General features: G+C 37.4%; 1 protein-coding gene across 1 annotated transcript in view; it reads left to right on the top strand.

The window, feature by feature from the left end:
• Positions 1-27181, top strand: part of ATP8A1 (ATPase phospholipid transporting 8A1) — a 297433-nt gene that overhangs the window by 181066 nt on the left and 89186 nt on the right. Inside the window, exon 25 of the mRNA XM_036763200.1 lies at positions 19687-19859. Within this exon, the coding sequence (XP_036619095.1) occupies positions 19687-19859 (173 nt within the window). The remainder of the gene's footprint in view (positions 1-19686; positions 19860-27181) is intronic.

Below are 27181 nucleotides of genomic sequence, written 5' to 3' on the forward strand. Positions count from 1 at the left end.
TTTTATGATTCTCCTTTCTCTCTTGAACCATTTGGGAACATCGTGCTGTTGTTCCAAGCTGTCAGGGGGAATCCACAGGGTGCTCTGCCTCTTCAGATGTTGGTTCAATTTCGTTTGTCTTAGAATATTTACTTAGAGACGTTTGGACTTGTTTAGTTGTTTTGATGGCCATCCTCCCTTCTGCTTTTAGTATCTCCCCAGTGAATTTATCTTCTTATGCTTATGGTTTTTAACTTCATTTTCTTCCTCCTGTGATCTTTGGTAATTTTACTCTTTTTTTTTCTATTTCCCTATTTCATACTTTCTAACTCCTCCCATGTTGATGTCAGATTCCCAAAGAAATGTTGGGCCTCTGAATTGTCTCAGCCTCTTCCCATATTGGTTAATTCACTTTTCAATGGCCTCAGACCCTGAACCAAGTGATTTCTGGGGGAACAGAACTGGCCTCAGCTAGATACTAATCTCCTTTCCTTCATACACACACACACACACACACACACACACACACACACACACACACACACACAGAGAGAGAGAGAGAGAGAGAGAGAGAGAGAGAGAGAGAGAGAGAGAGAGAGAGAGTGGAACCATGTCTCTGTTCTTTAGTTCTCTGGCTAACTGATACTGCAGTGAGTTGCTACTTCCATTTTCCTATGCCTCCTCTTCCTTAGAAGTGATTAGGAAGGGTTCAAGTCTGCTGTTTGTTGCCAAAAGAGAGTGAGGAAGAACAGGGACACGATGTATTGACAACTGTTGAGTATCTAAGTCTTCCGGGGGGGTTAAAGAAAAAGAATTCTCCCATTTCAGTTCAAAGTCTTCAAGGTTCTCAAGGAAAAAAGTCCTTTAAAAGACTTGCTTTCACATAGTAATTATGCAGATCCAATATCAATGCCTCTACTTCTATCCATGTTTATATTCTGCTCATCTAGTCTGAAGCTGAAATCTTTCTCTCTTTCTCAGTCACAGAGAGCTTAGTCACTGAGTGTTGTACAATAGTCCCCAATCTGGGTATCAAGTTGTCTCCCTGATCATCACTTCCTAACTCCATTTCCCTTACCAGTGTTCTTTTCCACACTACCATGACAAGTGGGACCATTTTTTGCCACCATCTGACGAGCCCATTGCAAACTGTGTGTAGCAAACGTTCCTGCTCAGGAAGTGAATTTGTGGCCCCAAACCAACCTCATTTTGTTGTATTGCTTTTCCTCCTCCCTTAACAAAGACAATTCAAACTTGACAGTCTCCCATTTGATGGTGGGCCAGGAATGTGTACTCTTCTCCTCCCAGACCAAAGAAATTCCTTTTGTCTGAATTTGATACCAGCAGTACCATGTATGAAGTAAAATGCTATCCCTCCGCATGAATCTTCTCAGAATATAATTGTGAAGTTGTCATCTATACCCTGTGAAGCTGAATACGTATGTATTATTCAGTCAAGTCTAACTGTCTGGGGAACCAGCCACTGCTGAATGACTTCTGAATAGAATCCAGAATAAGCAAGTTATTGACTTGATTCCAGAAGAAAAAAAAAAGTTGGGCTACTTGAGGTTTTGTTTTGATATGCCCCTTAAGTCTCTTACTATAAATTTTATGCTGCTTTGAAAAGTCATTTCGGCATGTTTAAAACACTGCATTTTCTTCACTGGAGTTACTGTCAGCTTGGTACTATGGATTTTTCTCTTTTTACAAGCACAATGGTGTAGGTTCTCTTGCATTGAAATTTTTATTTAAGATCTTATTTTAGTTACAAGTGTGCTTAATGTATCAACCTCAGGAGCAAAGGCACTTTAAAAAATATTTTTTATGAGAATAAAGTTAAATGTGACATTTTCTTTGAGGCTAAAATTACAAAAAAAAAAAAGGTGATGTGTTGTTTTGAGATAGAAAAGGGTGGTTAGCCATTTGCGTTGGTAGGAAAAGAGTGTTAAAATTGCTTGTATATTGTTTGGCACATAACTTACTAAAAGTAGACCTCAGGGAGGAATGCCAACTTCACTACAATGGAAAGAAATGGATTAGAAAAAATATGTAAATGCTATAAAAGAATGAAAATAGCATGGAACAAATCATATGCTCCCATTTTGTACTGATTTAAGTCCATGTCAACATCATAACAGAACAACTTGATGAAAAATATTGATGTCATACTTTAATCTTTCAGTACTTCAAGTTTATTAGCATGTGTATTTGCCTCCCTCGTGCCTATGGCAATCCCAGAATGCCTTGGTGTTACCTATCTTTATAAGTTACTATGACCCAAATAATTCATCTGGGGTGATCAAACCCTCTAGTTGGTTACTACCAACTTTTAGAGGCAGCTGGTAGCTCGATGGATAGTACACTGGGCCTGGAGTCAGGAAGACCTGTATCTAGTCCAGCCTCTGACATTTACTAGCTGTGAGACCTTGGGCGAGTGACTTAAACTCTGTCTGCTTCAGTTTCCTCAACTGTGAAGTGAATATAGTAATGGCACCTTCTGTTGTAAGATCAGATGAGATATTTGTAAAGTCCTTTGTTAAAACATTTAGTGTGGTACCTGCCTCCTAGTAGGTACTGTACATATGCTCATTCCCTTACACTTTGCTATTAGTCTTAGATCCTCAACACTTCCATTCTCACCGATACTCTTGTGGCCCAGAAGAAATTTTTTAAAAGTACTTCAGTGATAAATTTTGGAGTCCCCTATGCTTATGAGTTTTGGAGCAGCTCTTGAACTAAGAGGAATCTTTAGTTTTAAATTTTTACCCATGAAATAGGTGGTACATGATGATGTTTGGATAATGATCAGCATGCCCGTTAGTCAAGGCAGCTTTTCTGACAGTTCATGATGCAATCATTCATCTGTTTTCTGAAAGTATTCAAAGGCAAATGAGTTGATGCCAAGGAAACAAGCTTGACATTAGATTTCTTTGCCTCTCTAAAATTGCACGAATCTATTATTTCACAGAATTGCAAAAATTCAGTGTAACAAAGGATTTCAGCAACCATCTAGCCCAGCATGTGACCCCAAAAGAATTCTATTTGTAGCAAAATCCAAAAATGGCTATCCAGACTTTGTTTTTGATTAAAGACTTCCAGTGTAGGGGATCTCACTCCCCCCTGAGGCCACGTGTTCCACTTTTAGACAATTCTAATTATTAGGAATCTTTTCCATGTATGAAGTCTGAATTTGCTTTTATGACTTTTGCCCACCGTTCTACCTTTTGGTGCCAAATGGAACAAGTCTAATCCCTCTTCCAAGTACTTGGGGACAGATGTAATGCTTTCCCTAAATCTTCTTGCCTTGTAAAACAGTCTCAGTTTCTTCTACCAGTCCTCCTGTGGCATGACTTGATGCCTTTAAACATTCTGGTTGCTATCCTATAGTCATTCTCCAGCTTATAACAACCCTTCTTAAACTGTGGTGCTCAGAACAAAATGCAATACTCCAGATTTAGTCTGACCACAATAGAATACAAAAAGGATGTTTGTTTTCTTATCCCTAGAAGCTGTCCGTCTTGATATTATATGACTATATTATCCTAGTTGGTGGCTGTATTGCTTATACTACTAACTATTGGGAGCTCCCAGTTCACCAAAACCTCAAGGTTTTTTTTTTCCTAGACCATCTATTCTTCCCCAACATGTGAAGTAAAATTTTTTAGCCCAAATATAAGACTTCACATCTATTCTTAATAAATTTCAGCTTATTAAATTGGCTCAATGTTTAGTGTGTTAATATTGGGAAGGGGTTCCTTTTCTTCCTTCAGCCATATGCACACAACTTGTCCCTTGCCCCAACTCCCTCCATTTTTAGGTTCTCTATTTGAACCTATGTATGCCAGTTTTTGCAGTATTAAGATGTGGGGGCTAGGGGAAGAGGGGGGAGATGGGCATTTCTAACAAAATTGGCTGTTTTGGAGTTTTTAGGGACTACCCCAGGCTGAGGAAAGCCTAATTTTCCCCTTACTCCTTCCTTCCACACATGTGATGAAGAAGATCCGTTTATTGCAACTGGATGATGATGATGGGATAGCCGGGATGGAGTATGTTGGCAGTCTCTGCAGCAGGAAGGAAATCTTGAATGGGTTCCAAAAGAGGCAGCTCTGGGGCAGATAAAGGGCTCTGTTTGAACTTGGAGGCTGGCAGGATACTGATTGAGTGCATCAAGAGATTGGCATTCTTCACTTTTAAATCATAAGTATGTTGTTGGGCTTCTTTCTTTCTTATATGGCTTCACTTATAATTAGTCAACTTCTGATAAAAAGTTCTTCTTTAAGGGTTTTTGAGAACTTTTTTTTGGTGAGTTTATGGAGACTAGTAAATATAGCTAGTCTTCCATCTTGTTGGGCTCGGGACCAAACCAGTCACACTATCATTTGCAGATTCTGTTTTCTTCCATTTGTCAGCCCAGTTCTACAATTCCTCTATGTTCATAATATTTCAAAGAAAAGATAAAGATTGAAGGTGATTCAGTAATCCCATTGGCCAGTTATTTCAATGACCTATATCCTAATATAGCCTATTTTGAGCTATGTGACTTGAATTCAAGGTCAGCTATGTGCTCTCCCTATAAATATTAGCTTAAAATATGTATCCCCTTAAACATCTTTGATGGTAACTCCATGTTATATGTGTTTGTTTCATCCTTTCCATTACAAAGGTCAACATCTTTAGCAGAGAAACCAATCAAAAAAGAATTAGGCAGCTCTGCCTCCTCTTCTTCATCAGCTGCCATCATTCCAAATACTCAAGTAGTAGTGATTTTTCCTATATTGACTCTACACTTGTTCCAAATATAGCTAAAAAAAAAATTTAAGCACTTTTTTCCCGGAACTTTCCTTGACAACCTTACTTCAATCTGAGTTTTGCACTTCTATAATATTCTTACAGTAAATACCATGCTATGCATTTGAATTAATTCTCAGTAATCTACCTTTCCTTTTACAAATTTTTGTACATATAGTTTTTAAATCTAAGTTGGGAGTTCTCTGTGCAATCTTTATCAGTCTTTTCAAACACCTTCTGTTTTTCTTCCTCATAAAGTTGTTTCCCTTTATGTCATAAGAATTCCATTCTTGAGACCGGCTCAACCCTCCAGGGCTCACTTTCCCATTGGAAACGTTCCATGGGTACCTGAAACCAGTGTTTCTTTTGAACACTTTGAGAGCTGTTCTCCCCAAATCTAGTAATATACATGTCAAACTATGCCCAGATTTCCCTTCCTTTTCTATCATCATCTCTGGAAGAGAGTGGTTACTTCATCCCAAGGTTCCCATTATTTCTACCCCAGCTACCAATCCTCCCCTGTTTATAAGAATCATGTCCAGAATAAAGTTCTTATACTTTAAGAAGGATGAAACTGTCATTAAAGTGAGGCACAAAGTTATTAGCTGTTCTGCTTTTGGCAGGGATAGGGCTCCAGTAGATATCAGGATAATTGAAATGATATCTTACTTCTCTCTCTCTCTCTCTCTCTCTCTCTCTCTCTCTCTCTCTCTCTCTCTCTCTCTCTATCTCCCTCTCCTATTTTGCGAACCCCTCACTTCTTTTCTCTTTCTGCTCTGGTAGCCTACTAGTAGGTCAATTAGATGGCACAGTGGAGAGAGTTGCGGCCCTGGAGTCAGGAAGATTCGTCTTTCTGAGTTCAAATTTGGCCTCAGGAACTTACTAGTTGTGTGCACCCTGGTAGGTCACCTAACCCTGTTTGCCTTAGACTGTAAATTGAGCTGTAAAAGGGAATGGCAAACCACTCCAGTATCTTTGCCAAGAAAACCACAACTGAAAACAAAAGCAAAAGCCTGTTAATGTGTTCTAATGACAATCACTTCTGTTTTTCCTCCTTTTACCTTTGCCCGAATGCTGCCCAGATTGCATCTCCCCTCTGGTTCCAGGATTTCCCCACTTCACTCTACCTTCTAGATATACCGGATATTCCCAAATTCTTAGTGCAGTATTAAGCTTAAATAGTTGTATAATGTTGCTCATGTCCTCAAAACCCCCTATCTTTTTTTAACTTTTCCCGTTTCTCTTGAATAAGATATATCCAGCCAAAGCTGTATTCCAGTCATGGCTCTTATCCCACTAAATCTCAGTAATATCTATCAAGTCAAATTAGCACTTTGTCTGTAGTTCTCTTAGCTATTGCTTATACGTTGAGCATTTGTATATAGACGTTTGAGACCCTGATTTTTGTTTTGTTTTCTTTTGTTTTGACTGTTGATCGATTTCTTGCTTGTATTTTTTTCTCCTCTTATCTTCAGGATGTCTCACCTATTATTCTTCCTCCATCGTACCTACTCTCCAGTCATTGTAGACTAGGGTTTCTTAATCTGGGGTCCATGAATTTGGCTTTTAAAGTATATATTTTTGATAACTGTACTTTAATGTAATTGGTTCAGTTTATAGTGCTATGTATTTTATTTTATGCATTTAAAAACATTATTCTGAGAAGGGTTTATACACTCCACCAGATTGCCAAAAGGGTCCATGACAGAAAAAATATTAAGACCCCTAATGTAGACAGTTTCTTTCTCCCCTTTTACTTTTTCAGTGTAAAGCTATTTTCTTGGTAGTAGTTTCACCCTAGCCCTCGCTATTGCCTTCCTTAAGCCTTAAACTGGATAATTTATTCACCTTCAGGGGCCTGTGCTGCTATACACTGAGAACAGCTTCTTCCAGGAAAATGTAGCTCAGTGGGATATATGCCAGCATAAATCCTGAGAAAATGTTTCCTTCTGCACTTGAGTCATTCTGTCACTAGTGAAAAAAAGTTAACACAAAGCTCAGATTTTAGGCATTTAGGGGATTATGTGAAATAATCACCATGAAGGCTTTTGTAAAACCTTTACACACAGTAATGCTTAAATCATTTCATGGTATTCATATCACTTTGTTCTCTCTTTTTTCTTTCCCTTACTTTTCTTGCTTTTCTTCCTTTTTGTTCTTCCCCCTGCTCTCCCTGCTCAACCAGAATGAAATGGGAATATAAAATGGTGTAACACATCAATTGTTTATTAAGCACCTGCTGTGTGCAAAGCACTATGGTAAGGCCCTGGTGACAAAGTTTAGCTAAGACATGATCTCTGCCCTCAGGGAGCTTACAGTGTATTTACTGGGATAAGAACCTAACACAAATGACTATTCTATTATGCAAGCCAGTCTGTTGTTGTATTACACGATAAAGGCATGTGTGAAATACTCTCCTAATCAAATGGATTTGTAATTTCATCCTAATTGATGTTTTGCATCCAGTTTATTCTCTGTCCAGTCCACCACATGGCAGCCAAATTAATGTTCCTAATGCACCTGTCTGGCAGTATTCAATAAGCTTCAATGGCTCCCCATTGCACTAAGGAAAAAATGCAAATTCTTCTATTTAGACATTTCAGTCTATCTCCAGCTCATCTTGCTTCTGTCCTAAAAAAAAAATTACCATATGTGTGTATATGCTTTTCCTTATAAGAAACCAGAAACCAAGGAAAATATTTGTTTACTGTATTAACTATGCATTTACTCCCCCCTCCCCACTCTCTCTGTGCTCCATCCAAACCGGTCTACTTGCTGTCCTTGTCTACAACATGTGATCTCCTATGTTCATGCCTTTGCACAGGTTTTCCTCTAGCTTAAAGTGTTCTCCTTCCTCACTCTTCTTTCTCTCCCATTGCTCCTTTTGAGGCTCAGCTTATTTACTACTCCAATTGCCTTTCCCAATTTCTTCAGCTGTTAGCAACTCCTCCAACCACTGAATATCGCACACACACACACACGCACACGCACACATTCACACGCGCGCATCCTATATGTACTTATCTGTAAATATGTTGTATGTCCCAGGAGAATGTGAGCTCTATACAGTAAAGGACGGTCCTGTGTTTTTATTTCCCAGGGCTTGGCATTGTGCCTGGCACTTATTAATTGATTTGATAGTCCCTCCAATAACAAAAAGCACCACCCTTCCATGCCACTCATCCTGTGCCATGCCTATCCATATCCTCTCCTAAGTTTACCATAGGAGGTCATCCCATTGCACTGGTTCCCTTCACTTTTTCTTGACATAGAGATGCTACCTGTAGAGTAAGCAACCTACCTATTAGTAGGAAACAGAGGTCTACAGTTTCAAAAGCTGCTGAGAAGTCAAGGAGGAACGGATAAGAAGCCGTTGTATGTGGCAATTAGGACATCATCAGATATCTTAGAGCAGCTCCCGAAAAGTGGTGGGAACCCCAATTCTAAGGATTCAAGCACTGAGCAGGTTGTGAGGAAGCCATTATGTTAGGTATTGATAATACTTTAAAGCATCACTTTGCTGAGGTAATAGTTGACACCAGCTACTAGTGCATAGCTTTAGGTGCCACCGTCACTATTCAGCATGATGGTAGCTTTGCATCTAGAGTATAGCCTGGCCAGGAATAGCACCTGATCAAAACAGAACCATTTTCCCAGGTTGAATGAACTTATTTGTTTGGGCCCATACATTCCTACAGAAAAAAAATCCTTTCCTTCCTGTCTGAATTCCTTTGTTCTGCTTAATGTTACAAAGGGCCATAGCCACAGAGGAGATAGAGCCTTTATCCCAAATAAATTATTTGAGTGCTTGAAAGCCAACAAAGTTCTTTTAGGTTTTTTTTTTAATAATGAGAAGAAATTCGAGGTTATCTTTATTCTGTTTTTCTCTCTTAGGGCACTTGGTAAAGCGCAGGTAATATCAAAGTGTGGTCAGGTCAAAAGTTGTTTCATATCAATACGAAGATGCTTTCATTTCTAATATGGCAAATGTTGACTGACATGACCTAAATAAATAACTGTTCTTGGGGGTGGGATGGGCACTGGAGCCCCTAAATCATTTTTAAGAACATAAAGGGATCCTAGGACCCCAAAGTTTGAGAAGCACTGATATAGCGTAATGAGGATGGCAGCTGGCAATAGAGGACTTCTCTTTGAATCCTGGCTTTGCTACCTACTCTCTCCTAATCTAGGATCATAGATTTAGAGCTAGAAGAAACCTCAGAGAGAATCAAGTCTCACCATCTCATTTTATAAATGAAGAAGGCCAGACTTAAAGGAGTTCAGAGACTTGCCAAATAATTACACGGCTAGTAAGTTTCTGAACCAGGATTCAAACCTAGATCTTCCTGATTCCAAAGTCAACCTCTTTGAGCCTCAGTTTCCTCATCTGTAAAATGCAGAAGTTAGGCCAGGGATGGGGAACCTGCAGCCTTGAGGCCATGTGTGGCCTTCTAAGTCCTCGGGTGAGGCCTTTTGACTGAGTCCAAGTTTTACAGAACAAATTCTTTTATTCAGGGGATTTGTTCTGTGAAGTTTGGATTCAATCAAAGGGCTGCACTAGAGGACCTAGAGGGCCACATCTGGCCTTGAGGCTGCAGATTTCCCACCCCTAAGTTAGACTTAAGTGACCTCTGAAATCCCTTCCACCTCAATATCTTTGATCTTACAATATTTCACAAATTATATTTATTAAATGTTCCTATTCAAGGGACATCAAAATAACCCTGGCTTTTTTTTTTTTTTTTTTTTTTTTTTGCTATTTGCTATGCCCGAGGATCTCTGACCATTTTTTTCCATTGTGTCAACTCCTCTCTACCCTTGCTTTCGGTGAGGGGGAAAAAATCACTTTATATTTCATACGTTCTATTTATATGTATTTTTAAGAGTTATATATTGGTATTACTTGGGAAGTTAGTGATTGCAGGCCCTTTTAGCATAAAGCTCAGCAATTTTTCATGTGATCCTGTTTGAGACAGTTACCAAGGGGACCGTCATATCATAAGTACAATTTTCACCTACTTCTAGACAGCCAGTCATGTCTTTCTTACTTCTCTTTCTTCTCTACCACTTCATATGAGAATCAAATGAGAAGCTGGAGTTCCTAGTTCCTAGACACTGTGCTAAAAAATATCTAAAATATCCACAGTACTGCTGAATAAGTAACACACTGTAGAAAAATAAGCAATGTCCAATAGTTTACACAAATTGCTATTAGGGGAGTCATAACTCTTTGTTTAAGAACATGTTAACATTTTTCATACTTGATTTTGGCTGTAAGATATTGTAAAGAACACTCTTGGAATGTTCTGCTAATTTGTAATAACTTTGGAGTGTGAATATTTGGAGATTGTAATCATGGAGGAGAGAGAGAGAAACATTATTTGGCCATAAATTTGCAAATACCTCATGTCTTAAATTATGATTAGGTGGTAGCACAGACCACCAAAGGGCTAATAAAATATGCAAGTTAGTTTAAATTCTTTATATTTCTTCTCCTGCTTTGAAATTTCCAACAATCTTAAAGGTGGATTGATGGGCCAAATCTAAGAAGCCTTTAATTTAATAGAGATAAATGTAAAATTCTAAGCTTGGGTTCAGAAAATCAACTTCACAAGTATGGGATAAGAGAAGGCATGGCTAGCTGATAGTTTCTGTGGAAAAGATTTAGGAGTTTTAATGGACTATGATCTCAACATGAATCATCAATGTAACATGGCAACCAGAAAAGCTAATGAAATCCTAGTGTCCAGATGGAGGAAGGAGACAGTGTCAGGTCATATGTGAAGGATTGTGCTTCCTTGCATGTAACCAGCTTAATAGAAACATTGAGCCAATAGAAGAATATGCAGTAATTTAAATACATAAACATAATACTATGTTGGTAACTTCATTATATTGGGAAGAGGTATGTCTTCTCCAGAATAGACAGGATGAAAGAAAACAATGGACTCTTCTCAGGATTTTTTGGAGAGGTCAACTTCAGAATACCATTTAAACAAGGCTGTAAATAACTTGCCAGGGGTGAAGTGTGGGATGAAGCAGTCAGGACATCTGGTACAATTATAATAGTTTAGCACATATTGTATGTATTATTTTAGGATTTTTTTCATCTCTTTTGTTGACTAACCTGAAGAAGTTTAACAGCTGAATCCAAGGCAAATTTAGAGGTAAATGGTCAAAGCATCCTATCTGAAACCATGTACTTATAATCTTGACTATTTCCTGTTTTTTCTCTTCCTTGTATATGAAGATGAACCTGTCAATGTTCACTTCTGTCTTTCTTCTAATTGCATTTATACATTTTCTTTTAAGACCTTCCTTGGCCATGTTCTTGAGTAAGATTATCCTGGCCCTTGCAGAGAAATCTCTGGGTTTTTCACAGAATTGAAAGAAGAGAAGTATTGACTTAATGTGGGTTGCTTTCTTCAGGGTTACTTTTTTGGTCATTAAAAATAGAGCTCTTAGGTAGCCTAACATTTTCTTGGCACATCTGGCCTCTTGTTGCTTCCAACTTTGCCAAGCCCAGTTTTGCCAAAATTAAAATGGCATCTTGCATGTTATGATCAATTCCACCCAAGTCAGGGCTTCCATTTTATTTCACTATAAAATTATGTCAGATTTCTTTGTCAGAGGTTTCTTTTGTGATTGTATTCACAAAGAACTTCCTTGCAAAGGAACATGTAGAAGTAATGAAAATAATTACCAACACTTGATTGGAGCCTGTCAGGATTGCAGCAGGAGACAGAGCTAATGCCTTATTAGAGATTGTGCAAAAAAAGAAGACAGAGACCTAAAGGCCAACTCCCATGTTGGGCCACCAGGAGACAAAGGGAGAAGCCAGTGATTGTGGCAGACTGTGGAGCCTAGAACCAACAACCCCATCCTGACCTAGCAGTGGTCTCGGAACTACAGAGAGGACAGAACCAAATAGGGCCTGCCCCTCCCCTGCTAGACTGTGAGGGTTTAGACTAGAGGTGGGGGTAGGGAATAGGGAAAATAACACTGAACTGACTACCAATATAGAAAATAAAGCTGAAGATATAAGTAAACAGGAAAAATATGAGTTTAATGAAATATTATACATAAACCTACCCAAGTAGTTGGACTTTTATTTTTAAACAATAAAGTAAATAGAACACACAATGAGACAAGAAGCAATATTGGGGGGGGAGGTAAAAAGACTGAAAAAAAATAGAATATCAAAATAGGAGAGAAAATTTAAGAATTATGAAACTCCCTGAAAATCATGACCAAACAAAAAGTCTGAATTCCATATATCAAGAAATCATAAGAGCAAACTTCCCAAATCAAATAGAACTTTAAAGTAAAAATAGGAAGAATCCATTGGCTACTTCCTGAAAGAAACCCCATATTAAAAACAGCCAGGAATGGTATAGGCAAAATCCAAATTTTCTGGGTCAAAGAAAAAAAGCACTGCAAGGTCCAGAAAGAAAGAGTTCAAGTATGAAGGAATCATAATAAGGATCCCATAAGTGAGGGGAAGGCAAGTGCCATGTGGATGGTGTACTGGGCCTGGAATCAAGAAGATCTGAGTTCAAATCCAGCCTCAAAAACGTCTGAGCTGTGTGACTCTGCGCAAATCCTTTAACCTCTGCTTGCCTCAGTTTCCTCAGCAGGAAAGGTCTGTCTCACTTGGGTAAAAGGGGAGCACAGTCCAGGACAGGAAATATTCCAGCAAGCCCCACCTCAGGAAACCAGTGGTAGATTCTGAGCCCCAGTGCCACAGAGCAGGCAAATGCCAACACCAGGACCCCTGACATGCCTTGGCATAGGCCAGAGGAATGGGCAGACTCTAGCTCTAATGTGCTTCAGCATAGCCACAGGCAAATAGGTAACCTCCAGTGGCCAGAACTCCATGTACTTCACTATATCTCTGGGGAAATGCAGACACCAGCACTAGGATCCCAGCTCAGCACCAGGTAAGCTGCCAGATCCCTACAGCCTCCAGCAGCACCAGCCGCCTCCACATTAGCCCCCTCGGTGCAGCACCAAACAGAAGAGTCCACCCTGGGCCTCCGGGCAACATCAGTGGTTCACCAGGTAAACAGCCAGAGCCTGCAGCCCCTGGCACAAGAAGCCTGAGACAATGCCCCTTGGAAGCAGAGCTCAAATTTAAAAGAAAGGGAAAAGGCCAAAAAAGATGAGCAAAAAAAAACAGCAACAAAAAAGAATATGACCATAGAGAGTTATTATAGTGATAGGGAAGATCAAGAGACAAACTCAGAAGAGGACAGTAGTGTCAATACACCAATAGGCAAAGCCCCAAACAAAAAGGGGAAGTGGTCTCAAGCCCAGAAAGAACTCTTAGAGGAGCTCAAAAAAGAGCTAAAAAATCATGTAAGAGAAGTAGAAGAAAAATTGGGGAAAGAATTGAGGGTGAAGCAAGAGACTTATGAAAAAAGAGTCCAAAGCTTGGAAAAGGAAAATATCTGCTTAAAAAGTAGAATTGACCAAATAGAAAAGGAGATACAAAAATCCACTGAGTAAAACAGTTCCTTAAAAAGTATAATTGGACAAAGAGAAAATAAAGTACAAAAGCTAATTAAGGAAAACAACTCCCTAAAAGTTAGAATTGGGCAAGTAGAAGCTAATGACTGTGAGACATCAAGAATCAGTCAACCAAATTCAAAAGAATGAAAAAATAGAAGAGAATATAAAATATCTCATGTGAAAAACAACTCACTTGGAATATAGATCCAGGAGAGACAATGTCAGAATCATTGAACTACTTGAAAGCCATAATCAAAAGTAGGACCTGGACAGCATCTTTCAAGAAATTCTTAAGGAAAACTGCTCTGATATCCTGGGACCAGAGGGCAAAATGGGCATTGAAAGAATCCACTAATCACCTCAGGAAACAGATCCCAAAATAAAAACTCCAAGGAACATTATAGCTAAAATTCAGAACTATCAGGTCAAGAAAAAAAGTACTGCAAGTGGCCAGCAAAAAAACAGTTCAAATATTGGGGAGCCACAGTCAGGATTACACAGGACTTAGCAGCTACAACATTAAAAGATCAGAGGTCATGGAACATGATATTCTGGAAGGCAAAGGAGCTGCAACTACCACCAAGAATCACTTACCTGGCAAAATTAAGCATAACACATGAAGGGGGGAAATGGTCATTCAATGAAATAGAAGGATTTCGAGCTTTTATAAGGAGAAGACCAGAACTGAACCAAAAACTTGATCTCCAGTATCAAGACCCAAGAGAAGCATAAATAGGTAAAAGGGAAAAGAAAAATAAGGGATTGATAGACCTAAACCATTTTCATCTGTACATGAGAAGATGATGCTTATAATTCTTCAAAATTGTATCACTAATAGTACAGCTAGAAGGAATATACATAGAGTGTATGAGTATAAGGTGAATTTGAGGGAATAACACAAAAAAATTAAGAGATGAGAAAGAGGAATACAATGGGTGTAGAAGGAAGGGGGAATTGAAAAGAATATGCATATGTCTCAATTTAGCATACAAAGACTGACTGTGATAAAACACAAAATCCTCATAATAAATGAAAAAATACTGAACACAAAATAACAGAGAATAACAGAATCTTTTATTGACCACAAAACAATGAAATTATAATTGATAAAGTGCACTTGAAGAAAAGATTCAAATTTCAGTGGATAATAATAGCCGTTAAAATATATCAAGGAAGAAATTATAGATGCAATAGGTAATTTCATTAAAGAAACTGACAACAAGACAGCATATCAGAATTTGTTGGAAACAAAGTAATTATTAGAAGGAATTTTAATCTAAATACTCTCATCAGTAAAAAGAAAGAACAGATAAATGGAGTAGGCATGTAACTAAAAAATAGAAAACAAATTGAAAAACCTCAACTAAACACAAAAATAGAAATTTTAAAAATCATAGAATATATAAAATAGGCAAAAATTTAATAGGTAAATATAATTGAATTGGTTTATATTTTGGAAAAACTAGCAAAATAAACCACTAGCAAGTTTGGTCTACAAAAAGAAAGGGAGACCAAATTGCTAAAGTAAAAATGAAGGAGAAACAACAACAAATGAAGAGGAAATAAACTATTAGGAACCATTTTGTCATAAAACTTACAATTACAAATGAAGTTGATGAAAGTAAAAATATAAACTATTCAGATTAGCAGAATAAATTGAAAAATTAACCTAATGTGGGAAAAGTAAATTGAATAAACTACAAAAGAATTCCAGATGGGGGGAAAATTGGCACTCAATGAATTTATAAGTGGATTCTGTCAAACATTCAAAGAACTATTAATTTCAGTATTACGTAAATTACATGCAAAAAGAAGGAAAGAAATCATTTCTTCCAATTCTTGTAAGACAAATGTGTTTTTGATATATAAACCAAGAGAAAATAAATCAGAAAAAGAAAGCTTTGGTTAGCCAATAAGCATTTATTAACCCAATATCTCTAATGAATATCACTATAAACATTTTAACAAAATGTTTGCAAAGAAACTTCAGTGTCTACAACTTTACCATACTAAAAGGTTATATACTATGACCTAGTTAGATTTATAACAGGAATATATAGTTAGTTCAATATTAGGAAAACTATAAATGAGCAAAAAGTAGTACTGGTATTCAATAAATCTAATGATTTAGTCAACTTATGTAAAGAGTCAATGTTCTACAAACTTGCTCTGAATGCTATAAACAGAAATTAGGCACAAGCCAACTTTTCATATCATATACCTCAATACCAAGTGGATGCATGGTCTTGATATTGAAGACAATGACATAAATTAGAAGAGAGGCAAAGGAAATAACTTTTACAACTATGGATAACAGTATCATCTTTGGACCAAATATGGCACAAATGTGACTACAAAAGATAAAACAAGTAATGTTTATAACATAAAATTGAGAAGATTTAACACAAAGAAAGTAAGTGCAGTTAGATATAAAAGAAGAAAGTTTGTTTTGAAGGTAGGTTTTTTTTGGTGGGGGCTGGGGAGCTCTGCAGAAAGAAAGAGTAGCCAACAAAAGAAGCAAAGATTCTTTTCCCATGTTTAGAAGTTATTGACACTGTTCTAATGTACACGTGCATCTTAATGATTCCAAAAGCAAAAATCTAACCTATAGGGGAAAATTCATAAAGAGGATGCCACTTGAATGAACTTCAATTTCAGAGGTGCCAAAGAAATATGTATGACTAACAATGCCTGCAGTTCAATTATGTGTATATATGTACATATGCTTATTTGCATATATGACTATATGTAGATATGCATATGTATATATATATATATATATATACACATTGGTGGATACCATATGCCTATATAAATGTATGCATTATATAATAGATATATATAAATAAATGCATTATATATGGATAAGAGCATTAAAACATCTTCTTTAGTCCATGAAAAGAAAAAAAAAAGCTATTGTATGGATGACAGAATTGTTGGCATGAGAAATGAGTAAAAACTAAGCACAGAAGTTGATTTCTATGCCATGTGATTTTATATTAAAGAACTGATCAGGAGCAGCTGCAGTTCACTAAGAACTAGGAATAATTTTACGAGCTCTTTGAGAGCAAGGACTGTCTTTTTCCTTTCTCAGTATCCCAAGCATGTAGTAAATACTTAAAATGCTTATTGACTAACCTATTTGTGGAAAATAATCATCTTGGTATTAAAGAGAACTACGTCTACATTATAGAACTTTAACACTTTCTGTAGATGTCAGAAGATCACAGCCCATCCATGATTTCTCGTCATGTGGGATTATTGTCCATGTTCTCCTATTCTGCCCCCAGGAGATCTACCTAACATGTTGAAGGCCTTCTCCCAAATCCTTTTTTTGGCATTTTGGATCCATTGCAGCACATGACGGTCCTCTTATTCTTGGTTCGCATTACATGACCAGCCACTTTTAAAAATCACTTTCTTTTTGGATGATATCCTTTATGCCACTTCCAGAACTATTCAGTTTAAATTTAAAGGAGCCTGACTAGGACAGTGATTGTTGCCAGCCATCCAGCTTAAGTTCTCACAACTCTTATCTTGGTTTATGGCCTGACCACATGTAAATGAACAGTTCAGGTCTTTTTATTCACTGATTTGAGGTAATGCATACCCTATCTCGATGGCTGACTCTCTGTGACCACCCTTCTGTCTGTTTCCAGAAGCTGCATGGCACCATCCTGATCTCTCATAATGTAGAAACTGTTCTGATTGTAGCAACAGATGCTATTTTCTACTCTAAAGAAGAAATGTAAAAAGGAAGAAGGGGGTAGGAAAGGTAAAAAGGGAAAGAGAAATGGTGGTTTCATTCTTTAATACTGTATGTTCTTGTATTCATTTTCTATTTTATTTTAGCTTATTTGTGAAATTTCACTTTCACAAGCTGTCAGGTTCAAATGTTTAAACATTTCTCCCTTCAGGAGACAAAAATAAAATAGAGCAACATATACTAATAAACTTACCCCTGACTCCAGGAGATAAGCTTCAATGCAATATGGTCATAAAGTATGGCCTCAAATCTTAGAGAGAAGAAATATATTTACATAAACAAAATAAATTAAGTGTACATTTTTAAAAATAAGGAAAAACATAACTAACAATGCATAGCCAACAAAACTAATTCTGCCAAGAAAAACAAAATGAAGATTTTTTTTTTTACATTTTAGTTTGTACGTGTGTGTGTGTTTCTGTATATCACCCTAGGTGGGCTGACAGGAGAATTCAGTTTAGAAAGAATTTTTTTACTCACCTTTCAAAAAATGTTATTCTTCTCTGTTACATCTCCTGACACCTTTTGATTTCTGAAGATCTGTGATAATCACCAAGAAGGCCAGGTACATTTATACCATAAATAAGAGGTCTTTAAAAAATCAAAAGGTGTCAGAGAAATGTCTTAGAAGAGAGAGAAAACATATTAGGAAGAGAGGATCTTCTTTTTTCTTAGCTGTATCCTTCAGGCTAATTAATGAGGGCATTCACACACAGATTTGTGACTTACCTGGTTTTTATTTTAGCTTCACGGCTCATCCTTGACAATAATTGCAAGTTTTTCCGTGGCTCATAAGTAAGTTAGTTGCTGCATTCATTTGAAAAAAATAAGAAGAGATTTGAGTGAGCAAAACCTGCTAATTTGTAAGACTGTTGAAAGAATGTCTTCCATGGAATTGGCAATATAGCAAAAGTCTTTGGTTGAAGGTACTATCAGTCATATAGCTGTCATCAATAAGTATTTAAGGATTATTCATGTCCTCTCGGGATCATAAAGATAGCATGGGAAAGCACCTTCAAGGTCATCCAGTCCAACCCCCTCATTTTACTGATAAGGGAACTGAAGCCTAGAGAGGTAAAATCAGTTACTCAAAGTCAAACATTTAGTAAAAGCGAGGATTCAAACCCAGTCCCTCTACCTTGAATTCCATTGTTCTTTCCACTCTCTCCAGAAGCACAATTAGGGCAGTGCACAAAATTTTATTTAAAAAATACTCACCTATCTAATACTCACCTAATTCTACATAGTAAACTCATAATCCAGGTAATCAGTCTGCTATAGATTTTTCAGTGTAAATCTGACTTTGTTTCTTTGTTTCTTATCCCCTAATCTGCTCAATTGTGTAATTTTCAAAAATAACAATAAGGCTTTATTTTTGATTCAACTGGAAAGGAGGCTCCCGTCATTTTCTCCCTGTCCTCACTGAAGTTGTAAGCTATGAAGTTTACAAAAGAACACTGCTTTGAGCCTGGCGTTTGACATCATTCTCAGAAGTATGCACTCCATATACCATACAGCGTAGAAAAGCACAAGCTTGAGTGAGAAGGCACGATGGGGAAGCTGGACCATCACACTTCATGTAGTTGGATTGTTTTGTTAAAATATTTTTATAAGTCAAGAGCATCAGTTATAGCCACATTCAAATATAAGTACAGAAACCTATTCCAAATCAGCCATAAATTACTTCGAGAAAATCTACATCTCTGTTTCCTCCTGCTTGTGAAAAATAATAATGAATTATCTGTGTGGATAATATGTTTAATCGTTACTTAAATTATACTTAATTTATACTTAAATTATAATTTATAAATATAAAATTATATTATACACAAAACTGCCAGAGGAGGAAAAATCTTTGTAATATTATTGTGAGGCTCAAATAAGGTATGTATGTGAATTCAAAGATTCCCCTGTAAGCTATACCCCAGAAGATGAAAGATAGAAAGAAAAATCCCATATATACCAAAATGCCTGAAGCAGGACCTTTTTTAGTGGCAAGAAACTGGAAACAGTATAGTCCACCAAATGGTGAATGGCCAAATATATTGCGGTACAGAGGTGTAATCAAATATTGCTGAGAGCTGTAAGAAATAATAAATAAGAAGAATAAAGAAAAACAAGAGAAAATACATGTGAATTACTGCAAAATTACAAAATTATTACAAAGAAGAAAGCAGAACCAGGAAAACAATATGCACACTGACTACAACAATGTAAATGGAGAGGACAAAGGAACCTAAAACTGAATGCTCTAATGACCAAGTTCCTCAAAATATGAGATGTACCTTCCTCCCTTCTTTGCAGAGGTGGGTAACTGTGAATGTGGACCAACACATAGAATGCCCAACTGTTCACATATTGGTTACATTTGCTGAACTGCCTTTCCTTCCCTTCTCTTTCTTTTTTATTCTTTATTATAAAGGATGGTTCTCTGGGTGGTAGAAGGCATGTGTGGATACATTTTAAAATAAACAATAAATTATAAAATTTAATTTTAAAGAAAAAAGTCAGATCCCTGAAAGCACTTGGAATAGTAAAAGGCACTACACAAATGTAATTTGTTGCTTTTGTCATAAAAAAATAAAGTTTGATTTTCTGATTAGAATGTCTAAGAATCAATAATTAGTTTTTATGTCTTACAGGCAACAAGAGAAACCCTCAGCCATCATTGTACTACCCTTGGTGATGCTCTCAGGAAGGAAAATGATTTTGCTCTAATAATCGATGGCAAAACTCTGAAGTATGCCTTAACATTTGGAGTGAGACAGTACTTCCTGGATTTAGCTTTGTCCTGCAAAGCTGTTATTTGTTGCAGGTAAGTTTGTTTTTCTTCATATGAAAAGCCTTCCAGTTAAATGTGTCCTTCACATCATCTGTATAAATGTCCTTCATGTTAGTTTGTTCTGGAACTGCTTGCAAATCACTTAGTTAAACTTCACTAATCTCAAAAATTATGTTTCCATACATAAATTATTAGTTTTGAGAATTTTTCAAAAACTACTTTCTAAAAAGTTACAAATTTGTTTCATTTTAGCTGCAATATTTTTTATAATTCTGCATTTATATTTTTCATTGAATATTTTGTATCTTTATTAATCCATATTTTCGATATAGATTAGCAAATTTTAAAATACATATTTTAATCATTTAAAATATAAGTGAATAAAACTATCCCAAGGATACTTGGTCTCCACTAAAGTCCTACTTAGATGCCTCATGATGAATGTCCTAGAGGTGATCATGGGTTCTTGAATGGTTAGCCAACAAAGTGTATGCAAACTCTTGCAGGAAAGTCTATAGGAATAAACAGAGATGGACTCCACGTTGCCTGAAGGCCAGCCTTCCTAAGTTCATCTGTAACTCAACCACACAGGGGTGATAAATCTTTTTGGCTGCAATACTTTCAAAAACCTTCTACTAAGTTACTCAGAGATTGTGAAATTATGTTGTTTATCCCTAAGATATTAAAGTGTCCATCTTTTGTGCTGTATTTATGCATTTTCAAGATATAGTCTGCAAGATGAAGTAATCAACAAATTAAATTGGTCTATTTCTTCCCCCTAGCACCGTAACCTTTTTAAAAGTCACATACATTCTTTGTTTCCTACCTATAACACGGATGAATGAACATGATAGTAAAGCATTTTGCCAGTGTTATAGCGTTGTTCCTTTGAGCCTGAGGGACAAAATGCTGTACTGTATCCCTTCATGACCTTTCACATAGCTCACTGGTGAGAGATTTTTTAATGTTCCACTCTTACATTGTTCCATTAGTGTTAGTGTATAGAGTTTCCTAATTTACTATTTTTACTAATGTAATAATAATTAAAGAGCTCATAAATGATAAGTCAAGTGTACATAAATCTTGATTGAATTGTAGGGCCATTTGCTTATTTTTTGGAAGTACAGAGAGCACTCCTTCTAGAACCTAAATTGATGAGCTGAGTCAAAGGAAATTTACAATTGGTTAGTTTAAATATTGAGAAGCAGATTTTTTTTTGCAAAACTAATCACAGCTAAACTTTTTTTTTTTGGTAGCATTTCTCAGTAAGCTGCCTTTTCTCCCCCTTCACAGCGTTAAACCACAAAATTAAACAACAGCAGAACAGAGAGGGAAATTAGGAGGTAGAGTCAAGGGAGAGAAAAAATATGTTCTTGACTCATGAAATTGCCTCCAGAGATCCCAATCCTGGAGTAGTCACAAGGCACATGGGCCTCAGGAATCTTTAAGGCACCAAGCCCTTAGGAGAGAATCACATTCTATTATACACGTGCAGGTCAGCACTGAAGCTAAGTTTATAAAGATGTGTGTGGGCCCTCTTCCTCCCTTGGTCTTGTTTTATACACGTTTGAGGACCCTGAAGGTCCCAATGCAGGCACTGAGTTTTGCTCTGTTTTGTTTTTTTTTTTAATGTAAAATATCTTTCCTCAGCATTTTTCTTCTAATTATCTTAATTCATATTCTCCCCTTTCCCATAAGGAATCTTGTCCAGCTTCCTGCTTGGTGCTATATATGGCTTCAAGCCCACAATTACATCAGGGCCATTAGCTGATTTACATCTCTGCACCTTATTGGCACCAAGGACATTGGCACTGTGCTTCTTGGCATTGAGACCATTGGCATAGGGCATCTCCTTGGCACCTGGCTCAGCTAAGCCTCAAACACTGTGTCGATGAGTAAACTCTTACCCCTTAATAAACATAGCTAGGGTGAAACAGTTTATCATTCCCTGTAAGAAAAGGAAAGTGTCCCTAATCCTTTCTCAGGTTCGTGAAATCCCTTTCTGTCAAGGGACTCTATCCTATCCTGTAAGTCTTTTCAATATAGAACCTCCAGGTCAGTATTGTATAATATTTCAAAATAGATACTGGACAGAACCCTTTCCAAAGCCTATTTATATTCAGTCTTGGCTTTATGGTCTCGTCTCTGAAACTTAGTATGCTTAAAGGCATATTTCAAGCCCATCCACACCTAAGTTGAATTCACAATCTGATCCTCTTCAGCTCCATCCTTTCTCCCTCAAGCCTCACGTCTTAGTTACAGTGAAGGAAGGAAAACCAACTGTCTCATAGTAGATAATGTGGCTCTTAGGCTCCATTCCATCTTCAAAATTAACTCCATTACTATCTTTCCTGACACATCAGCACAATTGAAGAAGAAAATTTAGAAGTGTTTGCCTGTTAAAATCAGTGTTTAAATTATGTTGTCCACTATATTGTCCACTTAGAGCAAACAGTTGACTTTAGTCGTGATACTTTTTGAGCGCCTCAGAGTCCTTGTTTGTACATTATAATTATTATGGGATCCAATGTAGTGGTTATTATTACAATTATCACTCAAAGCAAGGATTGTAAAACCCTAAGATCCTCAATAAGAAGTCAGAGATTTTGGGAAAAGTAAAGAATAACAGAAACCTAGCGAAATCATTTACAGCCTTCTAGATACTTCTTTTTCTTTTTCCCCCTAAATAAAATTTTAACTGATATATTTTGTTTTTACATCACTGAAATTTCTTCATGCAAATTTATTGTATTCCCTCTAACTAGATGGCAAACGAGCTGAGGGCAGATAGTGTGTCTTCTCTCATTTATATATCACTGGCGCCAAGCACAGTATATTATGCAGAGTTGGTGCTTATGTTTATTGAATTGAATTCAATTAAAATTCACTGAATTGAGCACAGGTGGAGTCTGTTACTTAGGGAAGATTTGACCTTTTCATGGCCAGAACTAGTCTAGAGGTTCAGGGAGTTCTGTATGGTAAAAGCTGCAAGTGACTTAGTAAAAAAAGAGCCTTGGCTTGAGGGACAGGAAGCCTCAGTCTGTCTCTACCAGGTAAGGACATCTAGGTGGCACAGTGGATAGAATGCCAGGCCTGGAGTCAGAGTGACTCATCTTCCTGAATTCAAATCTGGCCTCAGAAATTTACTAGCTGTGTGATCCTGGGCATGTCACATCCTGTTTGCCTCAGTTTCCTCATTTGTAGAATGAGCTGAAAAAGGAAATGGCAAACTACTCCATTTTTTGTCAAGAAAACCCGAAATGAGGTCACAGAGAGTCAGATACAACTGAAAAATGACGAAACAACAAAAATCTGTGCAACCTTATGCAAATCCCTTTACATCTCTGGGCTTGTATATCCTTCTCTTCAAAATGATGTCCTTGTGCTATATCATTTGTAAAGTCCATTCTATCTCTAACTTTCTACTTTTTATCATCTTAAGGCCAGAGTAGAATGTGTCTTGACTGAGCATTAGTTTTATTTAGATACTTATTTTTCTGGGGTCAGCTTTCTTTCAATAACCATTTGTAATGCTGCTTTGAACACTCCCTGCTTGAAAGGGTGGGAATAAAATGGTGAAAATTGTCTACATTAAATAGCTCATGGCTTCCAAGGTCCTCATCAGTCCTGGTAGACCAGCCTTGAAAATTATTTTACATTTTTTCCTACAGTTGTCAGTTTAGTTTAAACATACTTTGAAACTTATGTTCTGTGACAGTTGGTTGAAAATTGGCTTACAGCCTCCAGCTTTTAGACTGTCTGGTAATCACTGTTCTTCTACATAATTTATGTATCCATGTCTTCTCAAAAAGAGAAGTTAAATTGAAGTAAGCATTTTTCCCTACTTGCAACATTGCTAATCAAAGTTTAATCCCCTTCCAGGCTATTTTTTTTTCGTTCACTCTGTAAAGAGACTCAATTTTAGTAACTGCTGTCACTTGGGACTGACATACCAATCAGAACCTTTCACCTTGGTTTACTAAGGGGATCTTGCAAGCAGAAAAGAGATCTGGAGAGCCACTTTGTATATTTTTTTGCCATGATGTGAGAAGAACCCTAAATAAAGGGTGCAATTAGGTTCAGTTTTTGGAACCCTTTGGATTTCTCTTTAGTTCTAAGAAAGGATTCCTCCAAAAATATTCCACTTAAAGGAGAGTCATGAAGCACAAATCTAGCTAATAAATGTTCAGCAGACGTTTCATTTCCAGAAAAGCTGCAACACTATGAATGCCAAGCAGATGTTTGGCTTGGGAAAGACTTACAAACTGCTAATGAATCCCAAACTCATACTTGCTTCCCAGAAAAGTATGAATAAAGTTGAAAATGTTAAGCAGGTATTTCCCTCATAGACGCATGTGACTAAACCCAGATAAGTTTATAGCTATATAAAATGGCCAGATTTTTCTTCAATATAGTAGTCAGCTGTTCCTGCTCCATTGGATTCATTTGCTCTTCCCACTCCATTGAGAAATTCTATGGCTACCTTACAGCCTAGTACCCATTAAGATGACTTGTTATAAACTATCTACATATAGAAAAAGGTAGGTTTTTTTCATCATTTCCATTGATATTTTTATACAAATGTAGACTTTAGGGGTTAAATCCTATCCAACACCAGCACAACCAGCTGTGTGATTTTGATAGAATACAGCGAGCCTATAATATGAAGGTGTTAGTCCCATCCCCAATAGCCAGCATTATAAAGGAGTTCTTTGGGTATTTTTGTTGGCATGAGTTAAATATGATTAGGTCCTGTACTCCCCACTGTCTCATTTTTTCTGAGCTACTCATTATCCTCAACTTGATCTCCTCTTTCTTAATCCTTCCTAATTCTCCCAGTCTATTAATCCTGTTCTGACTTGATTTCCCCTCTTCCACAGTGTTGATACAGTATACAGACATTTCAGTAGGGTTTGGTCTTCCACTCTTGAATCACTCTCATGTTATTCTCTTGGCCTAGCCCTGCCAATTCCCAACCCTGGATCATCCCCACTATCTGCCTTCACTTCCTGCTCCCTAGCTCACTCTCACCTGTGACTCCAAGGAGCTGTAGCATGTACAGTGATCATACCCTGATAAAACTGTCTCAGCAGAGAGGTTAAACCAAGTTGAGGATAACCGGACCTTCAGACCCATCAGTGAGTTAGGGGGAGGTCTACTCCAAGCATGTGAATGCTTTCCCCAGCAGAATGGGTGGATGAAAAAAATTTATTCCAACAGCCATGGACGTGGCTGAAGCAGGTGCTGTGGAGTGCTTTGAGCTGGTTCAGACATTGAAGATGCCAAGGTTGGCCACTGCATCCCAGACCATCACCAGTCATCTTGACTTTTGTCTTGCCACTGGACTTCAGTGACTCCAGAAGAGAGAGTGAGGCTGACATCTGTGTGCAACTCTGCCTCACTTCACTCCAATTCGCACACAAGTCAAGATATCACTCTGTGATGGCATTGGTCCTCTTCAAAAATGAAGGGTGACCTGCTCCCTAGCTACCAAACTTTGTTGAAGAAAGTCAAGAAACCATGCTATATGCTACAAAATCCTTCTTTCCAACCTTAGTGGGTTCTCATTATTACATAGCAAGTATTTCAATCAGTTTTGATAATGAATTGTGCAGTAACTTTCCAAACCTTTTTCCTTGCGTCTATGACTCTACCTCTCTTCTTTTTTTATTTTTTGAAGTTGATCTTTCCTCCTACTTAACCTAGAAGATTGAAGCCATTCGTAGTGAACTCCTTTAACCGTCTTTCTTCCATACTTCAGAATCTCTAATGCTTATCTATCCTCTCTTCTATCCAGCAATGAGGAGGTGATGACCTTCCTCCTCACCATAACCTTTGTGTTCTTGCTTGATCTCCTTCCTTCCAGGATGTTAATCCATTCATTTTCTCATTTTCCTCCTCTCAACTCTTCCCTCTTTGTTACTCTCTCCTAGTAGTTCACCTATTTCCTCCCAACTTCCCTCTAACCTATAAGGATAGATGTCCTGGAACATTGTGTTCTTGGTCCTCATTATGTACACACTAACGCACACATACATGCATAGAGACAAAAACAGGGAGAAAAAGTGTGTGTGTGTGTGTGTGTGCGCGCGTGCGTGCACTCGTGTGTGTCTGTCTCTGTGTGTGTACACATACACCTTCCCTCCCTTAATGATCTCAACCACAATCATGGTTTCAGTTATCACTTCTGTGTATATGACTTCCATAAACACACAAGTCAGCAGCCCCAGTCTCTCTGTTGAGTGCCTGTCCCACATTTTCAGCTGCCGACTTGAAACCCTCATTTGGATATTCCACCAGGGGTGCTGAGGTGGTTGAAAGAAGAGAGTGCTCGCATGAATGACCCCCATTTTTTTCAGTGAAGTATTTAGCAGTGTCATCCATGTTGAGAGAGAAGAGATTAATTAAGCTCCTTGAAGACAAGGGATGTATCGTTTTTTCATCTGTATATCTGTAGGTCTTGTACATTGCAGATGCCTAATATATTTTTAAAATAAATTTTATTGATATTTATGTCTTTCTATTATGTATTTCCCAAAATATCCCTCCTCAATCACCATCTCAGAGACCTATCCTTTTATAACAAAGAAAAAAGAGGGTGGAAAAAAAGAAAACAGTTCAGTGAAAGTAACACATCAAACAAGTCTGACATTATGTTAGTGTTCATTCTGTGCACATAGTCCCTCGCTTCTCCAAAGGAGGGAGGCATATTTGTATATCTCTTTTGGGGGGTCAAGCTTGATCATTACCATCTCACAGCATTCTGCTCCTTTTCCCCCCTTATATTGTTGTAGTCATTGCGTATATTGTTTTCCTAGTTCTGCTTTTTTCACTTGACATCGGTTGATATGTTTCCCCATGCTCTTCTCTGTTCTTCATAGTTTTCATTTTTTATAGCACAGTAATATTCCATTGCATGGACCACACTTGTTTAGCTATATCCGAGCTGGTGGACATCTATTTTGCTTCAAGCCCTTTGCTACTACAAAAAGTGATGTTCTGAATATTTTGGTATAGTGTATGTGAGACTTGCTTTTTCTCATTGTCCTCCTTAGGGCCTGGCACATAGTAAGTGCTGTATCAATGTTACTTACTGTCATTACATATAAATCAATAACTAAACATACCTACTATATGTCAGGCCCTGTACTAAGTGCTGAACATACAAAGAGAGGCAAAAGATAGTCACTGCCCTCAGGGAGCTTACAATCTAATAGGAGAGACAATATGCAAACAAATATTATACAAAGCAACCTATATAGGATAAATAGGAAATAATTAAGAGAGGGAAGGTACTAAAATCGAGAGGGGTTGGGAGAGACTTTTCCAGTGAAAGATGTGATTTTAATTTTAGT

The sequence above is a fragment of the Trichosurus vulpecula genome, chromosome 6 (genome assembly GCF_011100635.1).
Source record: "Trichosurus vulpecula isolate mTriVul1 chromosome 6, mTriVul1.pri, whole genome shotgun sequence".
In the NCBI taxonomy this organism is placed as follows: domain Eukaryota; kingdom Metazoa; phylum Chordata; class Mammalia; order Diprotodontia; family Phalangeridae; genus Trichosurus; species Trichosurus vulpecula.